Genomic DNA, 25788 nt, shown 5'->3' with positions numbered 1-25788 from the left:
TGAGCCTTGTGGCTCTTGCCCTCCCACTGTTGCTGCCACTGCTGCTGGGCCGCTGAATTCTTTTCCTACAGTCTGCAGCCTACTATTGTCATTGAAGCTAGTGAGCCCAGAGCAGCTCTTGGCCTCCATTGCCGGGCCACTGAAGCTTCAGAAGCTGTCCAAGCCCAAAAGCTTCTACTGCCGGGCCATCTTGCTGCCATCTCTTACCCACCAGCACCAACACTGATGGCAGCCAGCACGGCTTCAGGCCTCTGCCACCAGGCCTGCTGTTGGCTTCAGAATCCCTCCAGCTATAAAGCTTCTGCTGCCAGGTCATCTCATTCTCACCTCAACCCCCCCCCCCCCCAATATCAATGCTGGCAAGCTCCAAGAGGTTCCAAGGCTTCACCCACTGTCCCTCTCCCATCACTGCTGAGACTAACAAAGGTTAGGTGCTTTTGTTTTGATTTTCCAGTTCTCCATCCTCAGCATCTTTGAAGACCACTGGCAATACTGACCATGATAGGCTAACAGTCTGATTCAGCAAAAGTCAATACAATGAAAATTCAGTTCTACACAATATATATGCTCTGCAGAATACAACAGAACTACCCATAAGGTTAATTTACCGGGTTTTGCTTAAAGAAACTATTCAAATATTATCTCTCTTCCTTTAATTACCAAAAAGACAGAGAAAGAGAGAGAGACCCCCAAAAGCCCCCAACAACGCTTGCAGTTGAAGGTCCACAAAGAACCCCTGGGCTGCATTCCTTGCCAGAGAGGAACTGCCCAAAGTCCACCCCCATTGCACTGGCAGCAAGAGTCCATGGAGGAGCACTGGGCCACCAGCTTGCTCTGCTCCCCCTGACCTCTACTGTTCCAATGGCACTGGTGGTGCAGGGCCAAAGAAGGAGCCAGGCCAGTCCAAACAGAACCACCCCAGGAGCACAATTGCCATCTTCCTAATCCAGCTCCATCACCCCCTGACCTCCACCAGTTAGGGACCTGCTGCAGCCCCCCCCCCCCCCCCAATGGCAAGCTGGGAGCAACTTCAGGACATGAGGGAGCTCTGGGGAGAGGCTATGAACTGCAGCAAACAGTTCCCCATTTGGGTTACTTGCTGCTGTGGAGGTCGGCACTGGGAGAGGCTGGCTCCCAGCCATGAAGAATTTGCTGTGGGAGGAGGAGAGACTTGATGGGAGCCTCAGTAACCATACCCCCCACCCCTCCCTCACCCAGCTTTGACCGATACAGCTCCTGCCTTTTCTGCCTCCCCCCTGCAATTCACCTCACCTGGAGGATTGCATGACCCTGGAACTTGGAGGCTCAGTCAGGTAGACATGGTAGGGCTGAGCAACAGGATGATTTATTTATTTATTTGATTTATATCCCGCCCTCCCCACCGAGGCAGGCTCAGGGCAGCTTACAACATATAAACATAAAACAATAAAATTAATAATTATTAAACTACATATTCAATAATTTACAGTAGCTAAAACAATTAAGACAGCAGAAACAGAGACAGTCTATTAATTTGGTGTTAATCTGATGGTGATAGGCTTCTTCCAAAGTTCTTAAATGCCAGTCAGTTGTATGCTAAATGGAAGAAGACAGTCTTGCAGGCCTTGCGGAACTGCCCAAGGTTCCGCAAGGCCCTCACTTCATCCGGTAACTTGTTCCACCAGCAGGGGGCTGTGACTGAAAAGGCCCTATCTCTGGTCAATTTCAGTTGGGCCTCCTTCGGCCTGGGGATTACTAGCAGATTTTGTGATCCAGATCTAAGGACTCTCTGGGGAACATGTGGGGAGAGACGGTCCCTAAGGTAGATAGGTCCTAGGCCATATAGGGCTTTAAAGGTGATAACGAACCTTGTAATGAACCCGGTATACTATTGGCAGCCAGTGCAGTTCCCGCAGTCCCGGCTGAATGTGCTCCCGCCTGGGAAGCCCTAGTATCAGCCAGGCCGCAGCGTTCTGCACTATCTCCAACTTCTGGGTTCGGCACAGGGGCAGCTCCATGTAGAGGGCATTACAGTAGTCCAGCCTTGAGGTGACCGTTGCATGGATCACTGTTGCCAGGTCGCTGTGCTCTAGGAAGGGGACCAACTGCCTTGCCCGCCTAAGATGAAGGAATGCGAATTTAGCAGTGGCTGCTATCTGGGCCTCCATTGTCAAGGCGGGCTCCAGTAGTACCCCCAAGCTCCTGACCTTGTGAGCCATTGTTAGTGGTGCACCGTCAAAGGCCGGTAGGGGAATTTCCCTTCCCGGACCACCGCAACCCAGGCAAAGCACCTCTGTCTTTGCTGGATTAAGCTTCAGTCTACTCAGCCTAAGCCATCCAGCCATGGCTTGCAACGCCAGGTCCAAATTTTCTGGGACACAGTCAGACCGGCCATCCATCAGCAGATAGAGCTGAGTGTCATCAGCATACTGGTGACAACCCAACCCATACCTCCGGGGAATCTGGGCAAGGGGGCGCATGTAGATGTTAAACAGCATCGGGGAGAGCACCACCCCCTGAGGCACCCCGCAATCAAGCGTGTGTCTCTGGGACAGTTCACCCCCAATTGCCACCCTTTGTCCCTGACCATCAAGGAAAGAGGAAAGCCATTGTAAGGCCAACCCCTGAATCCCTGCGTCGGCGAGACGGCAGATCAGCAACCGATGGTCGACTGTATCAAATGCTGCTGATAGGTCTAACAACATCAGTACTGCCGAGCCACCTCGATCCAGGTGCCTCTGGAGGTCATCTACCAGGGCGACCAGCACTGTCCCCACCCCACGCCTGGGCGAAAGTCGGACTGGTGGGGATCTAAAATGGAAGCGTCCTCTAGAAAGCTCTGTAACTGCAGTGCCACTGCCTTCTCAATAATTTTACCCACGAAGGGTAAATTCAAGACCAGCCGGTAATGTGCCAATTCGGCCAGGTCTAATGTTGATTTTTTTCAAGAGAGGGCGGACCACGGCCTCTTTAAGAGGTGTTGGAAAATGCCCTTCCATAAGGGATCTATTCACGATATCCCGCATAGGATATCTGAGCTCCCTCTGGCAACCTTTGATAAGCCAGGAGGGGCAAGGGTCCAGATCACAACTTGTAGGGCGTGCAGTGGAGAGGATCATGTCAACTTCCTCTAGTACTGAAGCAATCCAGAACAAAACCAGAAGACAGGCACGGGGCCTCGAGTTCACATACTGTCTCCAATGTGGCGGGAAGGTCGTGGCGGAGCGACGAGATCTTGTCTGCAAAGAAATTCGCAAAAGCCTCACAGCCGATCTCCAATTCCTTAGAATTTGACCTGCCTTGTGGCAGAGTTGTAAGGGTCCGAATTGTATTGAAGATTTGTGCTGGGCGCGAAATTGCAGATGCAATCTTGGTCGCAAAGTACTTTTTCTTTGCGGCTTTGACTGCCATCTCATAGGACCTCATAAACTCTCTGTAAGATGTTTTAGTCGCTTCGCCTCGAGTACACCTCCACTGCCTCTCTAGTCGTCTGAGTCCTCACTTCATCTGCCGTAACTCCATGTTATACCATGGTGCCAGCTTCGAGCAGGGGCGCAGAAGACGCTGAGGTGCGATCTCATCGATGGCTCTGGAAAGTCTGTCATACCAAGATTCTGTCAGGTCATCCAGGGAATTGCCAAGAGGCCAGAGATCCCGTAGAGCCATCTGGAACCATTCCGCGTCCATCTGGCTCCGCGGGCGAACTAAAATATGCTCGCCGCCTAAACGGATTTGGGGTGGGACATCCACAACAGCCTTGAGGGCATAGTGGTCCGACCATGTCACTGCTTCAGCAGTAATGCCATCCACTAAAACTCCTGTCACAAAGATCAAGTCTAACATGTGCCCCACCTGGTGAGTGGGTGTTGTAACAATTTGGGAGAGTCCCAGTGTCGCCATGGATGACACTAGGTCCATCGCCTGACTGGAGGTCACATCATTGGCATGAACATTGAAGTCACCCAGGATCAAAAGCCTTGGGTACTCCAACGCCCAGCCCGTTACAGCCTCCATCAGGGACGGTAAGGCGCCAGGTGGTGCGTTAGGCGGATGGTACACCAGCCAGACCGCCAATCCCACCGCAACGTCCCATGCCAGAACGGCACTTTCAATACCCTTAATCTCCGAGGCCGGGACAGCCCGGAAGGAGTAAGCCTCTCGTATGAGTAGAGCCACCCCTCCCCCCCGCCCGCTAGTCCGGGGGGGACTGGTGAAAGACTGAGTATCCTGGGGGGGGCATCTGGGAGAGAGCTACAGTCTCCCAATCGCGCACCCAGGTCTCAGTCACGCAAGCCAGGTCCACATCCTGCTCAAGCAAGAACTCCCACAGGGTTGAGATCTTATTGTTAATAGACCTGGCATTGCATAACAACAGTGATGGAGGTGAGTAATTCAACCTGGCCCCACTACCTACTATGGTTGGGATGGGACGCAGGCTGGAAGGGGGCCGAGCATTATCATGTCTTGGCCTCCTTCCTTTATAATTCTGTCTGTTCCCACCGTCATACCTTCCCCTCCCCAGGAGTACTGGAATCCCCAGGCCAGTCATCCCCTGCCGGTCTCCGCCACAGCCTCAGACCTGTTATAGATAGGCCTGGTTCACCACCCTACTCCACTCCCCAATCCTCTCTTCTCACGCCAATCAATCAATTCTCAATTTAGGCTAACCTTATAATAATTTATCTAATAGTTACTTTAATCTAAAAGACCCCACCCCCATAATCTACCCTTTAATTCATTAGCTAAAAATTTAATTAATTCTACTGGCTCCTTAATTGTAAAAAACCCCTCCCAATCGATTACGCTTCCCACTTAATTTGCCAAAGATATAAGATTCATCAAATAGCCAATCAATTAATCAGTAATCCAAATTAATTAGCCAATAAAATTTCATTAACAATCCATTTAGCAGTCAGCGGTTCTCTCTTGATACATCAGCAGTTAAGATCAGGTTAAAGTTAAAAAGGTACTGGGTAAAAGCGCTGCAGTACTTAAAGTGATGGCCAATGGTGGAAGTGGGGCTGCCAGGTGCTTTTATAGGGCCTGCAGGGCTGGCTGAGCGGGAGGGTGGGGTCACCCCCAGAGAAAAGGGAACCAATGCAGAAAAAAATCTCTGTGCAGCAGGATAAAAATCAGTGTGCAAATTAACAATTGTATACATTAGAGAGAATTCTGCTTTTCACCAAGTATTTCCTCAAGAGGAGACTGTAGGAAATCCAAGCTCTATAACTATGGTTGTATGATAAATCTGTTTTCAAAAATCTGTTTCTAATGTTCAAATTTTCCACTTCTAGGGAAGCAGGTAGAAATGTAGTACATGAAAAAGAGCAGCTCTGTCATGATCCTGGGCCTAGTGAAGCCTATAAGCTCCAGAGAAGCCTGCCTAGGAGTTATTTCAGAAAGCCTACATTTCCCAGGATCCCTTCTGTCCCTCTGATTGGCTGGCAAAGGTTTGGAGGGAAACAAGCCCAGAGAGGAGTGCAACCTGAGTGGAAAGCAAAAAGGGCCAAGCACAGACAGGGTATGTTCTTCCCTGAAGAGGCTGCAGGCAGGGAGCTTTCTCTTTGGAAGGCTGAGCTAGAGGCAGGCTATAGTCTAGAGCGCTTGCACCTGGGAAGAAATCCCTCACCCAAATGAGGTGGTGAATTTTGCTATTAGTAGCAGGGAATGTCTAATAAGTTGTGTTCGAGCTTCTGTTTATTTGCACCAACCTCTACTGTTTTCATATCCACTATTGCACTAAATGTTTATCACCCACCTTTTGTTTTAGAGCACTAATAATGAACTCCTTTTGTTGTTATCCTGTCTTGTTATCACGTCTCCTTGGTCACAATAAAGAGGATTTACTAATAAGGAAGACAGGGGTGGTTGGGTGCTCTGGGCCCTCCCATGTAGACCCTTACCAGAGTGATGGCAGCCAGTGGAAGGCCCTCCTAGGCCCCTGCTGTGACAAGCTCTATGAAAAATAGTTTGTGTAACATGGCTAGAACCATTTAAGAACATAAAGAGAGTTCTGCTGAATCAGATCAGTTGTCCATCTAGTCCAGTATCCTGACTCACACAGTGGCCAACCAGTTCCTTTGGAGGGCCAACGACAGGATATAAAGGCTGAGACCTTCCCCTGACGTTGTCCCCTGACTTTGGAATTTAGAAGTTTAGTGCATCCGTATGCTGAGGTTTCCCCTCAGTCACCCTTGCTAGTATCCACAGATAGACCAGTCCTCTATTAATCTATCTAATCCCACTTTAAAGGTGCTTATTCCTGTGGCCATCACTGCACCTTCTGGCAGTGAATTCCAAACTTTAATCATTCTCTGTGTAAAAAAGTATTTCTTTTTGTCCATCCTGAATCTATTGCCCCATTAACTTCATTTGATGCCCTTGAGTTCTAATATTTTGGGAGAAGGAGAAACATTTCTCTTTGTCAACTCTCTCTACCCCATACAAAATTCTATAAACCTCTATTGTGTCCACTCTTAGTTGTCTCTTTTCTATACTGAAAAGTCCCATACTCTTCAGCCTTTCCTCATAGGGAAGGTGCTCCAACCTCCTCCTCATCTTGGCTGCCCTCCTCTGTATTTTTTTTCCAGCTCTGTAATGTCCTTTTTGACCACAATAGTATTCCAAATGAGGCCACACCATAGATCTGTACAGGGGCATTATAATATTGGCTGTTTTATGTTCAATTCCTTTCTTAAGAGCAAGGAAATGCAAAATTGAACAATTCTTGAAATCACAAGGAGAATGATACCTATCTCTACATTGTTATATTCAGCATTTAAATAACTCATCAAGATAAAATCACCAAGTCTGTCCTGCTTCCCTGCTTCCCCCTTTGTCCAATTACCCCCTTGCTAGGTAATGTATTCTGTTTCTCATGGTGCAGTGCCAATGCAGTCACTTTTGCAACTCTGTCCTTGTTGTTTGGCTTTGAAAAGTGACTGGCAGGAAGCTGAAGAAACGGTCATGGTAACTTTATAGAGCAGAGCCGAAGGTTAACACAGAAAACAGTTACTTTATAAAACTATAATCAGGTTTTGTATTGTACTTTAGATGTGCTCTAAAACAAAGAATTATGATGTTCCTTATATAAAGTAGAAAGACAACATCAATGATATGAACATTCAAGTGTCTTATCTCCCTCAGCTCATAAAATTTCCCATGAACCCTATTACTCACCAATTATAACAGAACTCAGAGTGGTTAGCAAGAACATTTTCCAAATACTTATTAGGGCAAAAGAACATAAACAGCGCTCTATATCCAAGTGCAGGATTATTTTCTTCCTACATAAAAGAGCACACTGAAAAGAACATTGTACTTGCCAACATAGTGGTTATGTAAATACAAATAACGTTATTTAGTTCAATACTATATTTACTGCTGCTGTTGTTACAAAGACCAACCAAATTATTTACATGAAATTATCTATAGACATAAAATTGGTTTCATGTTGGCAAATCCAAGCATCCTGATTGGCTGGAACTGGGTGAGACTGCACTTCATCAACCTTTGGCTCATCGAACTACCAATCAAGAGTACTTGCGTGCCATTGGTTGAATCCACTCCTCTCTCTCACCTGAGTGGCTGTTGCTACCCAGCAAAGCTGATTCTGTCAGTAAAATGCAACCAACCTTAGATCTGGCAGTTACTGGCTCTCCTAACTCTCCCCCATTGGCTGAACCGCCTGTTGCACTGATTCACAAAGGAGAGGAAAAAGGAGGTCACTCAGAATTACAACTGCTCTCCAGATGGTAGAAATCAGGTGCGGGGGAGTGAATGCCTTCACTTGGGTGGGAAGACAGCAAGGGGGGGGGGGGGCACTTGCCTGCAGATGGTAGAAATCAGGTGCAGGGAGTGAATGCCTTCACTTGGGTGGGTGGGAAGAAAGCAAGTGGGGAGGGGGGGCACACGCCTGCAGCCTCCTTCTAGAGCCCACTGCATTTTTCTTCACAACAGGCCTTACTCCTAGTGATACATAATACAGGAATGGGCATAAATGATCAGTTTTGTTAGTACAGAGAACTAAATCATGGATGTCGAAGTATTCTACAGTGATGACTGTTCTTTTTAATGTATTGAGCCACCTAGAAAAAAATGAGTATATATCAAAGTGGCACAATATGCTGAAGATACAGAATTAGTAAAGTCATTATGTCTAGTCAGCAATAAATGTACTCTGAGAATTTTCCAGTTATAAGCTTGAATTTTACAGTATAATTCATGTATACAGTCCTTTACAGTGTAACATAAACAAACAAATGAAAGACTACCTGCCTTAAAGAAATTACTATTTACATTTTAGTAGTGGACAAAAGACAAAGAGAAAGTAATGGTACAGTTACAGATATAGCCAGAAATATAGGTGAAAAAACAAAACCATAGGAAACGCTTCTGAACACAAAGACAAAGCTAGCCTGACTTCCCAGCTACAGCATGCCAAAAAGAGAGCTTAGAGTCTCAGAACAGACAGTCTGAGAGAACATGAAAATGAAGTAGTAACCAAACTGTATGGCCTTGTGTAGATAGAAGCCACCTAACTCATCTCAACAGATACCAGAAGTGTTGAGGTCCAGAGGCAAAGATCATCTGAGAATGTCCAAGTTCAAATGTATGAGAAACTTGTAAGCATTGTTTTTGAACAGACATCATAAATCATAATTCTCTTGTTGTGGCCAAATGGAGCACGGCCATTGGCTAATATGTGCAGTTACAAATTATTGGCCCATCACACATTGGTCACCGCCTGTGGCTTTCCACCGGCTCACTCAATTGTCCCCTGTTCCCTGTGGCATTCCGAATGCTGACAGAGCCTGCCAAAATGCTCTTACATCAGAGACAGCTCTTTCTTGTTCAAGATACCCTGCACATACCTGCCACTCTGATCTGGCCTCCAGACCACCTTAGCAGCCACTACTCCAGGCCCATACATCCCTGGTCTCTCTCCTATGGCCTCTCACTGGCCCCACAGTTGCTGTCCCACCCTCCCAAACAGCCTTGCCACTACCAGTGGCAACAGCCATCTGCCACCTCCTAAAAGCCCACAGAAAACTGCTCCCACCTGCTCCTGACCCCATCGCTGTCTCCTCAAGCCTTCCAAGTGTTCATACAGGCCCTGCAGCTCTGACACACACTCATGCCTGCCGTAGGACAACATAGGTTGAGCACCCTCTGTTGCCCCCTTGCCACCCACTGATCCCATCACTGGCCTTCCAAGCTCTGACCTGGCTTCAGCCAAAAGCCTGACCCGCTGGCCCTCTCAGACTCCCACCTGACAGACCAGCTGGCCTCCAGTGCCTCCTAACCCACAGAACATCAGTCTGGTGGGCTGGCTGCAGCTCACCCAGCCCACTTGGCTCCAGATGGGCATCAACTCAGCTACAGCACTTCACATTTTGCAACCTTTCTGATGTGCAGATCAATGCCAGGTTCTCTGCCTGCGTCTCCCGGACAATTTATCTCCAGTTTTTGTGACCACCTATTGTCTCCACCAGGAGCCTACAGTCATCTTACTCAAGGGCTCTGACATGAAGTTTCCCAGCCTCTTGCATCTCATCATTTCCTACCGCTCCACACCAGACATTCTCCCACTCCCTTTGCATCTTCCCCAGGCCATCTGAAAGCTAGAGGCCATCACACGTTTGGGACTTGAATTTTAGAGCTCATCCTTCAACACCAGCCAGCCTTACTGGTGTCACCTTTGAGTGTGAGCACAGACCCTCTGCTGCTTTCTACATAACCCTGAAGGACAGAACTGCAAGCAGTTGGTCGCTGCAGATCCTACAGAGACTTATCATTTACAGGAATGCCACTGGAGGACATGGGTGCCTCACATCAACACTTCAAGAGCAGCATCAAGGTGCAAGTCTCCATGAAGGCTGCCAGCCCCCCCACCTTCAACAGCTGCCCCACCACTCCTCATTCCAGTTTGGAAGAAGAATCCACTCAATGTGCCTCAGTTTCCTGTTTCTTGTGGGGGAAACTGGTCTTCCAGATGCCACCCATCACCTCACATTTCCTCACAAGCAGGCCTCAGATTCAGTGGGAGCTCACATGAGCACAGCTCCTGAACCTTTCTGAAAGTTCCACCTCTTCCTTCTGAGAGTTCCATCTCCTTGTCCATTGAAAAGTATGTGCAGCTGCATAACAATTCCTGGATGAGCTCCACCATCTATTTTGCTACAAAATGACCGCTGCTCACAAGCCACAGTGAGGTCAGAGGCCTACCATGTGCCCTTCAGCAATGGCGGGACTAGGGAGAAGGAAGACACGCATCACTTTGAGGTTTCCTTCAATAGAGCTCCCTGTTGATGCGCTTGTGCTTAGGAGGGTGGTCTTTAGTGACACAAAGAATGAAGGCTTGCACACAGTAGTGTTAAAACCACTATATACAATTTATTTACACCTCTCACTCTCCAATCCGACAAAGTGCTCCGCTGCTCTCCAACATACATATCCCACACACAGTAAAGTGTCTTTGTACATTTATACATCAAGTCCAGCCAGGTAACCAATCAGCTTCCTGCTGAGTCATGCTGACTTTGCTCCAGGCTGATGCAATCTGGCAACCAGCCACCTTCTGTCACTTAGATGATATACCTGGCAGATTAGTCACTTTCACTTTCCCAGCGTGTGCTAAAACTGTCAAGGCTTTTGCATATAACGGACACTCCCGTCTCCTCCTTGGGTCAGGTGCTGCATGTTACAGAAGAGGAACAGACAGAGTCACAGGATAAGGGTTTTGACCTAGCACCCTCCTTAGGACATCCCAGCCCATGAGAGGGACACTTGGAGTACCAAGCTTTACTTTTTCAACCTGAGTCTTCTTGAGAAGTTCCAAAAAATGAGTTTCTGTGGAATTTTGCTGAGGCAGGCATGTGCTAGGACAGGTGTTCCCTCTGAACTGAGTTAGCATGAGCTAGCTCACAGATTTTTAACCTCCAGCTCACACATTTTTGTCTTAGCTCAGGAAGGATGACCTCAGAGTACAATAACTTATGCAGTGGCTCACAACTTTAATACCAGTAGCTCACAAAATAGAATTTTTACCCACAAGACTCTGTAGCTTAGAGGGAACATTTACTTCTCTGAGAAGGACAGAAGCTTACTGGTCAAAGCAGGAAGCAGAGAGGCTGGAAAAAAAAACTACCTGGATCCTCTCTAAGTTCTTGGGAGTAAAATTTGGAACCTGGGAGTTGCAGCTTTTCAGTTTTCTGTTCTTCATAGAAAAAGGCTTCAGAAGGGCTTCCTGGCCAGTGACTTACTTATTTGAGGGGGTATGAAATATTTATGGATGTGTGTATTTGCTCTCCCTTAATTATCTGTATAACAATGACAGAGAAATGGTACAATGTTTTGCTGATTTAGTCAGTGTTAAGAATAGTTACGCTATCCAGGTCAGCTTTTGCTTCATTTCCTGTCTTTGGACTAGCTTCTGCTTCATTTCCTGTCTTTGGTCCAGAAATTCCAGCTTGTCCAGTATAAGCTGCCCACAAAGCCCTACTTATCTTTTCAGCCTCAACCTGCCCCTGAACAAAGCATTTCCTCTCTTTATCTTATTTGGAATAATGTCCATAACCCCACACTATCTTCCTAATGCCCAGAGCTGGCCCTAGGGTTCATGGTGCCCCAGGCAGCCTCACCCCCTTCCACGGTGCTGTGGTGTCCCCCCCTTCTGCAATGCTGCCTCCTCCCTCCATTAAAATTTCAATACCTGGAAAGGGGTGGTGGAGTGCTGCGCTCCCCGGGCTCTTCGAAGGCACCCCCCCATGATCAGCTGATTGATGGGTAAAATGCACCAGAGGTTTGCGGCTCCTATGCCAGCCCTCCAGCACAATCAGGATCAGTGCAGGGTTGAGAGGGCAGCAGAAGCGGGAAGGACAAGCGAGCCGCTGAAAGAGAGGCCACCACCGCTGCCTTCCCCCTCCCTCCTTTCCTGGATCACGGGGGAAGGAAGGGGGGGAGGCAGTGGTGGCCGCTCTTTCAGCCACTCACTCGTCCTTCTGCCCCCTCAACCCCACACTGATCTTGATTGCGCCAAAGGGCCGGCATAGGAGCTGCAAGCCTCCGGTGCATTTTACCTGCTGATCAGCTGATCAGCGGGGGGGGGGAGGCCTTTAAAGAGCCCGAGAAGCAAGGCACTCGACCACTCCTTTCTGGGAATTGAAATGGTGAGGGAGGCAAATGGGGATTTGCCTAGGGGGTGGGGGGAGGGCAGAATTTGGTGCCCCCACCCTGCCAGCACCCTAGGCAAATGCTTAATTTGCTTAGTGGGAGGGACAGCCCTGCTCATGCCCTTGCCAGTGAAGACACACACCAGGCCATGACTTCTGCCTTTCCCTTCTTTCCAGGTCTGGAAAAAAAAAAATCACTTTTTGTTTTGAGTCCCAGATGCCTGCCTTGTAACTGAGAACAGATCCTTTCCCCAAAGAGCTCTTTTTATGGGCTCCAAACTACACATCTGTGTGCCTACAGACCAGCACCCTTCCCAGCCTCTTACCTCCATGCCTAAATTTGTGTGAAGTAACCTGTTTGATAGTGGGGGAACTTACTGCCAACTATTAAATACTGGATATTAGTATTATTCAATGGCTTAAGGCTTGCTAATTCCCCTACCAAAGTATTTGCCTTACTTCCCATAATAAAATATTTCCAATATTCATTTTATCTAGGTTGCACTTATATGAGGGTTATTTCACTATTTGAAATAGTTACTGTTAGAACCGAAGCCAACAGTTCTTTAGGCAGAGAGCAAGGGAGAGAGATTAGTTTGGGTTTGATTTTTAATGGGTATAATACAGACAGGTATATTATACAAGCTAAATATGTATTCTGACCACACACCAAATAACAGCATGATTTACAGTTCAAACTTGTGAGTCAATGAGTAAGCACCAAGGAAGGTTTGGTGATTGAGGCTTGAACCATTCATAACCAAAGGGCTTATACGTAGTTTGTCTTATTAAGTAATTTAGTTGAAAAATGTATATGAAATCTTTCCATGGATCTGCTCAGATGGCATACAACTAAACGAATAAAACAAAACTATTAAAGCACAAAGAACTAAACACAGCCACTAAAAATAATCTCAGGCATAAAAAACACATAGCAAGCATGCTAAAATGATAATGATAAAAGTCCTCAGGCCAGAGACCACAGAAAAAGTCTGCGCAAAAGCCCTCCCATCTTCAATACACATCCATATTTTAAGATATAATAAGGAAAATATGTATGCTTTTCCAACATGAGTGATATGCATAAAAGACTATCCCTTCCAGGCAGATTCACACAAATGTTGTTTATTTGTTCCAAAGTCCTAACGCTAATCACTATCCTCCAAAGTGACAGATACTGGCAATAGCACAGCACATCACCTGCAGACTTCCTTGCCACAGTGCTCCAGGGACGGCTTCTTAAACAGATGTTTCTACTTCTTAAAAAGTTACAGGAAATGGACTGACTTTCTCTGTTTCCTTTTTTAAAAAGAAGTACTAGGCACAGCTGTAGTCCATACTTCCTTTAAAACAATGTGTGTGGAGGAGGGAGGTATATATTGATAATAAACAAGTCAACACTAAAGATACTGTGCAAATAATAACTATTAATTTGGTTTAAAAAACTGATGTGATGATGGCAGTTAGGCAGGTTAGATTCCACAAGTAATTAAGGAATGCTGATCTGCTTCTCCATTTGCTGGCCCAAGGAAATGGGAGGAGGGGAATAGGTAGGCCTGAATTAACTAATGCCTTTGGTTCCACAGAAGTTCACTTTTTATCAAATTTAGCCATTACTACTTGCATACGATAGTACAGAAGATTGCAAAAACCTGCCAGAGAGGTTTTGCAATCAAATATGCCCCCCATCATTCTTCAGAATGCAATAGGATCTATGAGAGTTCAAGAAGAGTTCTGCTTTTGAGAATGTTTCCACTATTGTTCTCCAGTGTTTGTAGACACCACAAACACTTGGAAAATATGTATTTTCAAGTTCCATAGTTCATCTATATTTCCATGAGGCTGATGCTGTCTACAACGCTTCCTTATCTTTCGCCACCGAGATTGGTCCCTCCCAAGATCATGGCTTCTCCACGTCAAAAGGGCCCCACGCCCCGTAGATCCCCTTTGCATTCGGCTCACATCCCCAACTCTGTCCTGGAGCAGATCGATCTCACACAGTGCTCGTCGGGATCGGCGCAAGGGAGTAAAGATGATTCCCCGTTTCAACCCTGAAGGTTCCTCTCGCCCATTCATCAGGAGAAACCGGACTGAAGAGATCGTCCTAGGTGTGATGATGACAGGTACCAGTGGTACCATGACACCCTTCCACCCTGGGAGCCCAGTGCTCTTTCTCTCGCCTGCGTTTAGGTGAAACGGTTGAAGCTTTAGAGTGCATTTTTGTCTTTGGAGTCGATGTCAGATCGGCCTTCTGGACAGGCGGCGTCTTGACCGTCGTCGGGGTGGAAGTCGATGCCGATTGGTCCGAAGACCCCGGTGCCGAAATGTGTTCCACTGGCTGAGGAGCTAGAGCCGATTGAAGCAATGCCACCCGGAGCCTCATGGCTTGGTTTTTCCTGGTTTGCTTACTAAATTTTAAGCAGTGACCACAGGAATCAGTGCGATGCCCCTCTCCCAAACAAAGCAGGCAAAGGGAGTGACCATCAGGCAGGGCAAGCCTGCTGCCACACTTGAGCCCCCTTTTGAAAAAACCTCACATAGACGTAAGTCCTACTGACCGGAGGCTGAGTGCCCGCCGGTGGTAGAGAAAGAAGGGGGGGGGCTGAAGCCCAGACTCATGGAGACACAAGGATAACTTTTTCTTCTTTTTTTTTTGGAACACGACAAAGAGAAAACACAGAAGAGGAACTGGAGCACGATGAGGAAAGATGAAGGAGCTAATCATTTTTACAGCAACCGGAGAGCTGAAGGTAGGTCCAAACAGTGCGGCGGTCAGAAAAAAACTGGTGGGATCTTACTGCCCCACCTACTGGGCATGCGTGGTAGTTTCTGTGGGCATGCCCAGTGGCTGAGACATAAAGATCTACGATAGAGCTTTTCAGTACCGGTTGGAGCCAGCGTAGGCGCCAGGAATCCCCAAGGGTGTGATGCACAGAAACCACAAAGAAGATCAAGTAAGTATTTTATACTTTCATGATCAGCTACCAGGAATCATCTGCCTGTCTACAGTCCTGCATTGGATCTGACGGTATCTACTTGCATAAGTCCTGTGTACAGTCCGGACTGTTCTTGTCTCCTGGTCTTCTCTTCTGCTTTTTGAATATCTATAGCTGGCTGTGATACTGGCTATTTTTTACTTATTCTGATTATGTTTATCGATCTGACTGCTTTCCTCACCATGTGATTTGCATTTACTCCCATCTGGTCCTGTTAGCCCTATTCAGTTTCCCTGAACTTTTAAATTTGCTGACTTTGTTTACTCACTGGATTCTGATCCTGCATAGACTTTGGGAAGAGCGACACTGAATAATGCATAATGAGCCAAGTTTAAATTAAGTGGAGCCTAATTAAGTTGGGGATAAAAGAGGGAAAAGGAGTAAAAGAATATGATGGGGGAAAAGGGGAAGCACAGATCAGGCAGGCTGTCGGAGAATGGCAAAAATTTTTAGAACAGAACAGCACAGATTAGAGAGACATCACAGAAAGCCAGTAAATTGTACTGCAGTTGGGTAGGTTTCAATTGCGCAACACTTTAATTTTCTTGGTACCCAAGAATGCACTTACAATCAACCGAGTAATCTTAAAATAAGAACATGTTTTTATACCCAGGATATTATAGTCTTGCCGATTGTTTAAAAATACTTTCAAAAACACTGTGACTAAACTTTGCAGTCATCTATTTCTAATTGCTTTAAGATGAGATTATGAAATAATATGCAGTAAGTAATAGAAGAGCACTTTATCCAAAATGCTTTTGGATGGACCTTCTGCAATCAAACTTTAGAACAAAAGACAAATTCATGATGGCCTAGGAAAACTTAGAATTACTCACTTTAGTAGCAATATTTCCAACAAGTTATGTTCGTAGTGGCAATTGCTCCTTGGGATCTAGTAAGTCACAATAACAAATCTCCCTCCAAAGGCTGGTTTTATGCATCACTCTGCTGCAGGCAAGTAACTAGGGAAAACTTCCCCTTGATAGTATTTCCCTATGCACTAAGCACATAATTCCTTCAAATCACATGGCGTTTCTCTACTGCCTTTCCTTGCAGGTGTTAATAAGGACAGATTCCAGATGACTTTGGGCAATTTCCTTGCCTTGCACGCATTTACTGCCACAAGGGCACAAGGTTGCATTACTCAATGGTTTCCTTACAGCTGAAGTAAATGGCCCTGGTAGGCTGATCTGGCAGAGTGGTTAAAGAACAGGACTAGGACCCAGGACAAACTGAGTTTGAATTCCTTGCTTGAACATGGAAGCCTGCCAGGTGATCCTGGGCCCATCACAATCTCTCACAACGAAGCTGTTGTGTGTATTGTGGAAGAGGGGGTCACTGCTTTGGGTCCATGATCAAAGAGAAAAGAGGACTATAAGATTTAAAAAAAAATTATGAAGAACTGCATGGATCCCTGTTAACTATGCAGCAAAAATATCTTATATACAGCCTCCAACTACATAACAAACATAGCAGTACTGCCAGCCAAAAGCTTCCAAGAAATTAATGGATATGGGTGGTGGTAACAATGCTGAGCTTCCCATGATGTCAGCATCAATGAATGAATGATCATCTCCTCATCTGATTGCTGACACTATAAAATAGCTTTTCTACAAATACTTTTTTTTAAAAGCAACTGTAGGAGTTCCCTTGTTTACGTGTGTACAATATGCAGTTTGTTTTAAAGTTTGTCTTTTGCACAAATTACTTCTCAAAAACAAAACAAAACACGGAGGTAATATGCTGTCGAAGGCTTTCACGTCCGGAGTCTATTGGTTGTTGTAGATTTTCTGGGCTGCGTGGCTGTGGTCTTGGCATTATGAGACCTGACATTTTGCCAGCAACTGTGACTAGCATCCTCAGAGGTGGAACCCAGAAAACTGGAGTGCTCTCTGGGTCAAATTGGGAACAAGCTGGTAGGCAGGTAATTTATATCTATTCAGGCAGGTGGGGTAGGGCTGAGCCATTATCTTGTGGGTGCTTCCTGGACTGTGACATGCTAATGGAGAAGCTTACCTGAGGAGGTTCTTTTGTATATGGATTGGCTGTGGAAATTCTAATCTTATCTGTAGTGTTGTTGTAAGCTGTAGGGCATTTTGTTTTTTTCAAAATCTAAACCATGCCCTTCAAGCAAATGGCAACTCTAAGAATGAAATCAGAAGAGCAATTAAACCAAGGATTAAATAAACAACTGAAGAAAAGCAATCTCCCACAAAAAGGTGTTTTTGCCATATATCAAAGGAATCACTGATCAGATGGGAAAATTTATGAGGAAACATAACCTACAAACAGTGTTCAGATCCATCAGAAAAATACACCAGATACTACAATCTGCAAAAGACAGAAGAGACTCCCTCACTTCTGCAGAAGTATATCGCATACCCTGCAGTTGTGGACAAGTTTACATCGGAACCACACAACATAGCATCCAGACAAGAATAAAAGGACATGAAAGACTCTGCAGACTTGGCCAACCTGAAAAATCAGCAGTGGCTGAACATAGCCTAACTCAAATAGGGCACAGTATCTTATTCCAGGACTCTCTCTCTCTCGGCTTGCCTTCGTGAACGAAGATTTAAGAAGCAGTAGTCCACGTCTGCTGCAGGCTCGCTGGTGGCTGACAAGACCAATGCGGAACAGGCAGGTCCGGCCACAGTGGCTGCAGGGAAAAGTCTGATTTGGGGTTGGTGCTGTAGCAGTACGATTCTTCCTCAATCTCCTTTTGTCCTCAAGACCAGCTATGCGTGCGTTCTCAAAGGAAGAGACAGCCTGGTGGATGGTGTGCCTCCATGCTTTGCAATCTGAGGCTAGGTCAGACCACTGGTGATGGTTGATGCGACAGGTGCCAAGGGATTTCTTCAAGGAGTCCTTGTACCTCTTCTTTGGTGCCCCTCTATTTCGATGGCCAGTGGAAAGTTCGCCATACAGAGCAATCTTGCGAAGGCGGTGGTTTTCCATCCTAGAAATATGCCCTGCCCAGCGCAGCTGCGTCTTCAACAGCAGTGCCTCGATGCTTGTAACCTCTGTCCTCTTGAGGACTTCAGTGTTGGTCACAAAGTCACTCCAGTGGATGTTGAGGATGGTGCGAAGGCAGCGCTGATGAAAGCGCTCAAGGAGTCGCAGGTGATGACGGTATAAAACCCACGATTCGGAGCCATAGATGAGGGTTGTCATCACAACCGCTTTGTAAACATTGATCTTTGTGCCTTTTTTCAGATGCTTGTTGCTCCACACTCTTTTGTGCAGTCGGCCAAAGGCACGGTTTGCCTTTGCCAGCCTGTTGTCAATCTCCTTGTCGATCTTGGCATCTGAGGAGATGATGCACCCCAGGTAGCTGAACTGCTGGGACTGTCTTCAGAACTGATTCACCCACAGTGATGCAGGGAGGGTGATAATCTTCCTGGGGTGCAGGCTGGTGGAGAACTTCTGTCTTCTTCAGACTAACTTCTAGGCCGAATAGCTTGGCAGCCTCTGCAAAGCAGGACGTCATATGCTGCAGAGCTGATACCGAGTGGGAGACGAGTGCAGCATCATCAGCAAACAGTAGCTCTCAGATAAGTTTTTCCATTGTCTTGGAGTGAGCCTTTAGTCGCCTCAGGTTGAACAGGCTGCCATCGGTACGATAGCGGATGTAGACACCATCGTCATCATCTAGATCTACTGCAGCTCTTTGAAGCATCATGCTAAAGAAGATCGTAAAGAGAGTTGGCGCAAGAACGCAGCCTTGCTTTACACCTGTGCCTATTGGGAAGGGCTCCGAGAGGTCGTTGCAGTGTCTGACTTGGCCTTGCTGGTCTTCATGTAGCTGGATGATCATGCTGAGGAACCTTGGGGGACATCCTAAACGTTCCAAGATTTGCCACAGGCCTTTCCTGCTAACGGTATCGAAAGCTTTGGTAAGGTCGACAAAAGTCACATACAGAGCCTTGTTCTGTTCCCTGCATTTCTCTTGGAGCTGCCTGAGAACACATACCATGTCGGTGGTGCTCCTGTTAGCTCTGAAGCCGCACTGGCTCTCTGGGAGGAGTTCTTCTGCAATGGTGGGCACCAGTCTGTTCAGGAGTATTCTGACAAGGATTTTGCCTGCGATGGAGAGCAGGGTTATCCCCCGGTAGCTGGAGCAGTCTGACTTTCCCCCTTTGTTCTTGTGTAGAGTGATGATGATTGCATCGCAAAAGTCCTGAGGTAGTTTGCCTTGTTCCCAGCAGGTGACAAGTACTTTGTGAAGTGTGCTATGTAGTACTGTGCCCCCATGCTTCCAGATCTCTGGTGGGATTCCATCAACTCCCGCTGCCTTGCCACTCAATAAAATTTTGTTGTTGTTGTTGTTGCTTGATGGCTTTAACAGTCTCTTCTAGGGTGGGGATCTCATCCAACTCTGTTTTCACTGGTTGAAGTGGGGTGAGGTGGATTGCTGAATCTTGAACTACGCGGTTGGCACTGAAGAGAACCTGAAAATACTCCGACCACCGGTTCAGTATGGATGCCTTGTCTGTGAGGAGCACTTGGCCGTCTGCACTACGCAAGGGACTCTGAGCCTGATATGATGGGCCATATACTGCCTTCAGGGCTTCGTAGAACCCTCTTAAATCACCAGTGTCTGCACACAGCTGGGTTCTCTCTGGAAGCTTGGTCCACCACTCGTTCTGAATGTCTCGAAGCTTGCGCTGGAGGTTGCTACATGCAGCACGAAAGATTGCTTTTTTCCCGGGACAGGAGGGCTGAGCAAGATGTGCTTGGTAGGCAGATCTCTTTTTCGCTAGTAATTCTTGGATCTCTTGATTGTTCTCGTCAAACCAGTCCTTGTTCTTCCTTGTGGAGAACCCGAGGACTTCTTCAGAGATCAACAGGGTGGTAGTTTTTAGGTGTTCCCAGAGTGCTTCTGGAGAAGAGTCTGTGGGGCAACTGGGGTCCTCAATTCTTGACTGGAGTTTTGCCTGGAAGGCAGCTTTAACTTCGGCTGACTGAAGGCTGCCAACCTGAAGCTTCCTCCGAGGGATACCTCCTCTCCTGGGTGTGGGTTTAAAGTGAAGATGGAGATTGCAGCGTACAAGACGATGATCCGTACGACATTCCGCACTGGGCATTACTCAGGTATGTAAGACATCTCGAAGGTCTCTCTGGCGCACCAGAATGTAGTCGATAAGGTGCCAGTGCTTGGACCCTGGGTGCATCCAGGTTGTCTTCAGGCTGTTCTTCTGCTGAAAGATAGTGTTGGTGATGGTGAGCTGGTGCTCCGTGCAGAATTCTAGTAGGAGGCGCCCGTTATCATTGCAGTTGCCAATGCCGTGTTTGCCAAGTACTCCTTTCCAGGCTTCCGAGTCTTTACCTACTCTGGCATTGAAGTCGCCAAGGATGATCACCTTGTCCTCTGTAGGGGTCTTCCGTACGAGGTTACGTAGATCAGCATAGAACTTGTTCTTTTCTGCAGGATCTGCTTGAAGGGTTGGGGCATACACCCTGAAGAGTGTTGCATGCTGCTTGTTTTGAAGTGGGAGGCGCATGGACATGATGCGATCTGAGTGACCTCTTGGCAGGTTTTCGAGTTTGGAGGCAATGGAGTTCCTGACCATGAAGCCAACGCCAGAAAGGCGGCTCTCAGCCTTTAACTTACCTGACCAGTAGAGGGTATAGCCAGCACCGTGTTCTCGAAGACTACCTTCCTCAGGGAAACGGATCTCACTGAGAGCTGCTATGTCAATATTCAACCTGAGAAGTTCATGGGCAACTAGAGCAGAGCGTCGTTCAGGGCGACCACTGTCTACTGTGTCAAGCATGGTTCTGATGTTCCAACACGCAAGCTTTAGTCTTTGCACACTTTGTGAGGCAGGTGCATGCCTTTTCTTTGTTGTTATTTTTCGACCGCAAGTAAGGATGCCCGTTGACTGCGGCTAGCCAACTGGGGGGGGGGGGGGAGATGAGCTTTGTTTAGGCCACCTTTTCTAGGCCCCTCTCCATGCGGAGCAAGCAAGCAGTCCCTAGATAAGGCTGCTTGGTTGTTCAGGGTGCTGCCAAAAAATGCTTTCGTCTTCGGGTCAGCATCAGGCGACCAATACCCTGAACCACCTACATGCAGGATCGGGACTGCGGCTTCCAGTGGCATCTTCCACCTGCCGTTTCGCCCCTTGCCCATCGCTGAAGGACTTGGTGTGTTGTGGGTTGTGGATGTGGATATGCCCTTCAGGCCTGCGCCGAGGAATTTTTAGGTGAAGCACAGTGTGCGCGGTATTGGCTCCACCCTTTCACCTTGGGGTCATCTGCCATGGCCCAGTAAGCCGGGACGCCGGCAGCAAGTCCTCCAGGTGGTAGGTGTTACATTAACGAGCTCTATCTGCCTGGGTTTGATGTTAGAGTTTTCCTTCTCTTGGCTGACGAGGTTGGTGAGCCCAGCCTGCCCATCCGGTTATACCGCCGAACATTCGGTCGCACCATGACATGGCAAACTCTGTGAGAAACGGGGGGGGACCAGCGGGAAGGTGTTGCCATGGATGCAATAATGCAGGAGAGGCCATTGCAGTGACCATCTGCCAGGCATAGCCGGACAGTGACCACACGGCATTCACTACACCAGGAAAGGAGAGGCTATGTATTGCGCATACACTTTCCCTGGAGGGGCAGGATACCCAAGAGGGAGCCCACTCCCCCTCCCCCCCTATTCCAGGACACTGTAATGCTAAACAACACATCCAATCAACATGTTAGATTGCACAGAGAAGCCATTGAAATCCATAAACACAAACACAATTTCAACAGGAAGGAAGTTTAAAAATGAATAGGGCATGGCTTCCAGTCCTGAAAAACACCAAATTCCCTAGAGCTTACAACAGCACTACTGATAAGATTACAATTTCAATAGCCAGTCCATATACAAAAGAACCCCCTCAGGTAAGCTCCTCCATTAACATTGTCATAGCCCAGGAAGCACCCACAAGATAATGACTCAGCCCTACACCACCTGCCTGAGTAGATATAAATTACTTGCCTACCAACTTCTTCTCAATTTGACCCAGAGAGAACTCCAGTTTTCTGGGTTACACCTCTGAGGATGCCAGTCACAGTTGCTGGCAAAATATCAGGTCTCACAATGCCAAGACCACAGCCACACAGCTTGCAAAATCTGTAAGAACCAAACATGAAGGTCTTTTAAAAAACAGAGTGGTTGAACCTGTTCATACTATCTCCACAATAAAGCCTGGGTACCACTGCCAATTCCTTACATTTTCTCTGTTCACTGACTCCCTTGAGTCTTTTGATATGACTTTCTTTAACTCAATAAACTAAATGAAACTGGTATACTGGTGCTATCCCAACAGAACACTTCAGCTATTCTACTAAATAGTTATTAGTATGCTAGCTGATAGGTTTGAACAGTGACAGCTTTCCTATTATAGCCCTACATTTAATCAAAATACATATCATAGGGGGGCTGCAGATAAATGGCAGAACATCTGCTTCGCATGTTGAAGTTTCCAAGCTCAATCTCTTGGAATCTCCAGTTAAAAGGGTCAGGTAAGCAGGTGTTATAAAAAGTATCTACCCAAAACTGGAAAGCTGATACCAGCCAGAGGAGGCAATAATGACCTTAACAGATCAATGACTAGAAAATAACGATAGCCTCACATGGCTAAGATAAACAGGATTGGACAGGCAAAAGCCAGTTCTCCACAACAATTACTCCCATATGACAAACTAAGGGAACAGAGTTTTAATGGAGTTTGTGGAATTTAAGACACTTTTTATTGCATTTTTCACTGTGTGTTTTAATTGTGCTGTTTAGTGTAGTGGTTAAGTGTGTGGACTCTTATCTGGGAGAACCGGGTTTGATTCCCCACTCCTCCACTTGCACCTGCTGGGATGGCCTTGGGTCAGCCATAGCTCTGGCAGAGGTTGTCCTTGAAAGGGCAGCTGCTGTGAGAGCCCTCTCCAGCCCCACCTATCTCACAGGGTGTCTGTTGTGGGGGAGGAAGGTAAAGGAGATTGTGAGCCACTCTGAGACTCTTCGGAGTGGAGGGCGGGATATAAATCCAATATCTTCTTCTTCTTCAATTCTGTAATTCATATTCACTGCCCTGTTCATTGCATGTAATTTACTGTTTCACTGCACTGTTCTCCACTCCTGTAATTATCTGTATTATACAGTCTTGTTAATGTATTGTTTCTCTAATTTTGTAATCCAGTTTTATTATTGCTTTTAATTTTGAGGGTTTTTTGTTGTTTACTGATTTTTGATATTGGTAATAGTTTCCTGGAAGGTCCCCACACGGGGATAGGAAGACAGGATCAAAATGTTTTGGTACAAAAACTAAAAAAATAAATAAACAGAAAGTACATACAGAGCAGTAAGGCACCATTTGGAGCAATCCCACCGAATAACTCAAACAATAAAACAAAGCTACATGCTGCAGGGATATATTACAAGTCTCTAGAACTTAACTGTTCCAATTAATTCAGCACTGGTTTTTTCAAAAATCAGATCATTTATATTACTGCCAAAATATTCCATGCCTGCAAAGTGCCAGCCTGCATCAGGACCCTGACGGGATTCCAAAACATACAAGAAATGCACAATCATCTCTGACTGGGTGGCATCACAGCCCAGGTTACTGTCAGATTCAAAAACAATAATTTACTCTTAATATCTTTCATACTGACTAGTAATATTTGCCAGGAAAAGCCTTCATATTCAAGAGCAGATGAAACAGAGGCACAGAGAAAAATGGGATGCTCCATATTGCTCCTCCCTATGACTTACTTGCACCGAACCTAGCAATATTTATTAATTCAGAAATGTATATGCCACTTCACTAGAGACCTGCTTGAGGTGGCTCACAACTAGAACAAGACAACAAAACCAAGTCAACTATTAACTAACAAGCCATGTCATTTCAAAGACAAGGTACCACCCCCCAAAAAGCCCCATCTCTGGATACTATCTATCATATCTCTCCAGCAGAGATATGAAGAGCAGGGCTGGGGAAAAGGATCTCAGCAGGTAGGATGGACAGTATGGGAGGAAACAGTACATCAAGTGAATCATCGGTTGCACTATTCAGCAAAAAGTACTTGGCTATGACAGGGCAGGGTTGTATGTTTTCACTGGGTTAACTTGTAAACTAAAACTAGTTAGTTGAAGGGAATTTGAGACAACGCAGCTAAGTGTACGCTTTATTTGATGAAGTGATTCTGATACTGATGTCTGACTACAAGAATGAATACAAATTAAATATTAAAAGTAGCACTTTCCTTCTAACAGGAGCAAATGCATTTATTAACTCACATTTATTTTAGGCTTTTGTAATAATTACATTTAATCAAGAAACTGATCTAAAACTTCACCATTAAAAATTCTTTATTCCCACAATGATCCCTATGGTTGCATTATCTATGGATATCACAGTCAAAGAATAGCCCTGCAGTAAAACATGGTGTGAAAGGGAAAAAACAAGAGACGCAACACAGGCCAAGAATTACATGTCCTCAAATGACCGGATTATGAAATCATACTGAAATCAGCAATTCTAACCTGCACAAAATAAAGACCACACTTGAAAATGCTTGAACACTTTCATAGAAAAGAAAAATACCCAGAAGAATAAGGAAGTTCTAGGATTCAAAACTGCCAAAACCTCTTATATACTTCAATTTCATAAGCTTCTAAAATTGTTCAGACTTTAAAAAGTGCAGAGTGCAGCTTGAAAAAGCAAGGTTTTTTTTTAATATAACAGCTGTAGAGAGATCATATCCATTTCTAGGAATGTCTTATATGGGAGGTTTGCAAAATATGAAGTTTTTTTTTTAAAAAAAAAGCCAAATGCTATCAAGTAACAACATCTGCAAATTGAGGAATGCCATAAATATCTACTGGGATGGAGGAACAGTTCCGTTTCCTGCTAGGTTTCCAGATGCAGCTTCTCAGTCTCATCCAAAAGGAAAGGGAAATCCAGGGAATGCTTGAAGAAGATATAGTATCAAGCAATGAAAAGCAACACAAAGAATGAGAAGCTAAACATCTGCCTTCAGTTTGCCACAGCTCCAGCTATTTGGAAAAGCAACAAAAAAGCACTTGAAAATGAACAAACCTCTGATTGTACATGCCTCGAAAGTTATAATTTGCTCTGTAGTTGGGGACTGGCTTTTGATCTAATGGTCTATAGATGGCAGGCTCTCCCCTTTTCATGGCAAGACCATTCAGTTCCACTGTTGGGGTAATACTGCCTGTCAAAGGAATAACAATAAGAATATAAGAAACATGCTATACATTAAAAAAAAATCACACTTTTTACAGCTATAAACTATTAGGAAGCAGAAAACCCTGAGGACCTATCCTGGGAGTTTATGGGGATAGGGGGCAATAACTTCTTTAAAAGGAAGTCCAATATATACATTTTTCCATACATGAGTTGGGATTTTTGTATCAGTTCACATGTTACAGTTAAAGCATTATCATACTGGGACTGTTTATCTGGAACTGTTTATTTTAGAAATGCAATGTATTGCATTTTATTTATTTATTTTATTATTTATTTTATTCGATTTTTAGCCCGCACTTCCCTTAGAACAGGCTCAGGGTGGGTTACATCAAAAACAGTCAACAGTAAAAACAGTAAAAGTCTAGTTTAAAATATATTTTCCACAACTGT

The 25788-nt window shown here is 45.9% G+C and overlaps 1 protein-coding gene across 2 annotated transcripts in view; it reads right to left on the bottom strand.

The window, feature by feature from the left end:
* Nucleotides 1-25788, bottom strand: part of STAU2 (staufen double-stranded RNA binding protein 2) — a 228102-nt gene that overhangs the window by 169637 nt on the left and 32677 nt on the right. For both annotated transcript variants that reach the window (XM_060243645.1, XM_060243644.1), the window contains exon 5: nt 25228-25363. In XM_060243645.1, the coding sequence (XP_060099628.1) occupies nt 25228-25363 (136 nt within the window). The remainder of the gene's footprint in view (nt 1-25227; nt 25364-25788) is intronic.

Source organism: Heteronotia binoei, chromosome 7, assembly GCF_032191835.1.
Source record: "Heteronotia binoei isolate CCM8104 ecotype False Entrance Well chromosome 7, APGP_CSIRO_Hbin_v1, whole genome shotgun sequence".
NCBI classification, from domain to species: Eukaryota; Metazoa; Chordata; class Lepidosauria; order Squamata; family Gekkonidae; genus Heteronotia; species Heteronotia binoei.
This window is presented reverse-complemented; position numbering and strand designations above follow the sequence as displayed.